The sequence below is a fragment of the Penaeus chinensis genome, chromosome 19, assembly GCF_019202785.1.
Source record: "Penaeus chinensis breed Huanghai No. 1 chromosome 19, ASM1920278v2, whole genome shotgun sequence".
Classification (NCBI taxonomy): Eukaryota; Metazoa; Arthropoda; class Malacostraca; order Decapoda; family Penaeidae; genus Penaeus; species Penaeus chinensis.
The window spans coordinates 9,893,326-9,895,411 of record NC_061837.1 but is presented as its reverse complement, the minus strand read 5'-3'; the positions used below and the strand labels follow the sequence as shown (position 1 = coordinate 9,895,411).

General features: G+C 40.2%; 1 protein-coding gene across 1 annotated transcript in view; it reads right to left on the bottom strand.

The window, feature by feature from the left end:
- LOC125034902 (translin-associated factor X-interacting protein 1-like) overlaps positions 1–2,086 on the bottom strand; it is a 13,571-nt gene extending 11,485 nt beyond the window's left edge. Inside the window, exons 1-6 of the mRNA XM_047626949.1 lie at positions 2,069–2,086; positions 1,657–1,716; positions 1,345–1,512; positions 677–814; positions 354–437; positions 1–41 (exon numbers count right to left, since the gene is read on the bottom strand). The exon at positions 1–41 is cut by the window's left edge and continues 63 nt beyond it. Coding sequence (XP_047482905.1) covers positions 1–41; positions 354–437; positions 677–814; positions 1,345–1,512; positions 1,657–1,716; positions 2,069–2,086 — 509 coding nt within the window. The remainder of the gene's footprint in view (positions 42–353; positions 438–676; positions 815–1,344; positions 1,513–1,656; positions 1,717–2,068) is intronic.

The window sequence follows — 2,086 nt, the reverse complement described above, 5'->3', positions numbered from 1 at the left end:
CTCTCCAGCTTCCTTCGCAGCCCTCCAGCTTCTACTCGAGCCTGGAGGAGGAGTGATCTCAGTTCGTGAATCTTATAGATACATATCTCTCCCTTGCATTTCTCATTCGCATATGGGTATTGGGTGATTTGCTGGAATTGTTTTCTCATTATATACTTTAGTTGGAAATCAGAACAGTACTGATTAAGGAGCAGGACAAATGGAACAGAAGAAAAAGAAAGAAAATTAGCATTATTTTTCACTCTTCACACATACTCATATTTGTTGTATTCAATTTTATCTTATTTCATGCTTTCATATATTTTATTCTTAGTGGCACTTCACTCTTACGTTAACTCACGACACACACTGACCTCGAGAAGCAAGATTTCCATTTTGTTTTTCTCGTCCTTTGCATCTTCCGCCCGTCGCAGTTCTCGAGTCAAGTCTGCTTCTGCCTGTATAATTAGGGGATAAAAAGTATAATTGTTTTCATGCTGTCGGGTACGTTTTTCTCGTGATCTCATTTCTGAATGTGCGGGTTTATTCATTTTATGCTTCCTAGGAACACCCATTCCTATACATTCCACTCATACTTCGCCTCTCAACTTCAGTGAAAATCTTAGATGTTAATCGACCTCACGCGAACGTCTGCCAGGAACCACATCATTCCTTAGACTCTCTACGTTCCCTATACCTTTGCCAAGTCATGCCTCAGCGATGCCACCTCGTGCAGAAGGTCCTCCTGGCGCTGCTGGAGGTCTTGGTGATGAATGCGCAGGTCGAGACAGCTTTTTCCGTCCTTCCCTCCGCATGTCCCGTGACCCGCCGTGCTCTGTGGAAAAGTCGCTATGTGTAGGCATGCGTTTGGGATTGTGCCGGAATGTTGGTATGTGGTAGATTAAGTACCTGAAGTTTGTTTATTTATGTGTTATTATTTTGCGCGTGTGTTATTTGTCGGTATGTACCCGTGATGGATATCCAAAAAAAGTGTGCTTTCTTTTGTATATATTAGTCAGGACAATGTTTCTTTCATGTTAGTTTTGGGTTACCAATAAATACACGTGATACACATGTTCACCAATATTAACATGTGGCGCGTAAGATAAAGTTCAAATATGCAGTTGTGTACACAACACCTTTCTCGTTTAAAAATGAAAATTATTCATACATAATGAAGTTCTGATGTTTAATACTTAATGTTAGCCGTCACATTGTAATTATAACTCATATCTATAAGCATGAATGTGATTATACACCCGTGCGGAAAATGCATATACCGATTTTAGAATTACATATAACTACATATTCCGTTCATGCACCAGCCTGTAACAACCTTTCACTGCAAATCACACCTGATCTGACCTCACTAAGCAGTAGCCTCTTGATCCGTGCATGCAGGCCGCTAATCAGATGGTGGTAGCCGTGGTGCAACAGAGCCAGAAGGTCGTGGTACGGTCTCACCATCTGGATGAGCTGTGCCAGTGTTTCCTCGACGACCCTCTGTGCAGTTTCCTCTGAGCTGTCCTCATGCTGCGTGTATATGAATGTTTGTAAATATGAGGTTTTCTGTATATTGGTTACTCGTCGTAATATTGAGATCTATCGCATTCGTCGATATTCAGTTTGATTGCCGTTTTTTTATCGGATATTTACATGTCTGCCGTGCCCTCACACCTTGATATTAGAGTAGATTTGTTGTACACATACCCCGTTGTAGATATATCTATAAGGTAACTACAGGTATAATATATAGGGCAGATTGTTCACGAATTAAATTAATTCGCTTTAAATTAGACATTGTTATAATAAACAAAACTTTACTTCATACCATGTTTCAAAATAACAATCTAAAGGTTAATAAAACACATGCAACGTATTCTAACATACGACAAACATAAAATGCAAACGAATGCATGATGAAATCAATCATTTGCTCAAGAGAACCCCGATTTCTAGAATAGATTTGTGAACAAGGCCAGAGGAACCACAAGGCAGTGGCGGACGTGCAGATTACAGCGGAAGGAATATTTTGGTTTCCGCGTCTAAACTATTTATAATTTGGCACCGATTTCTCCCCAGGATTTACCCTTTCCTCCAAAACCAT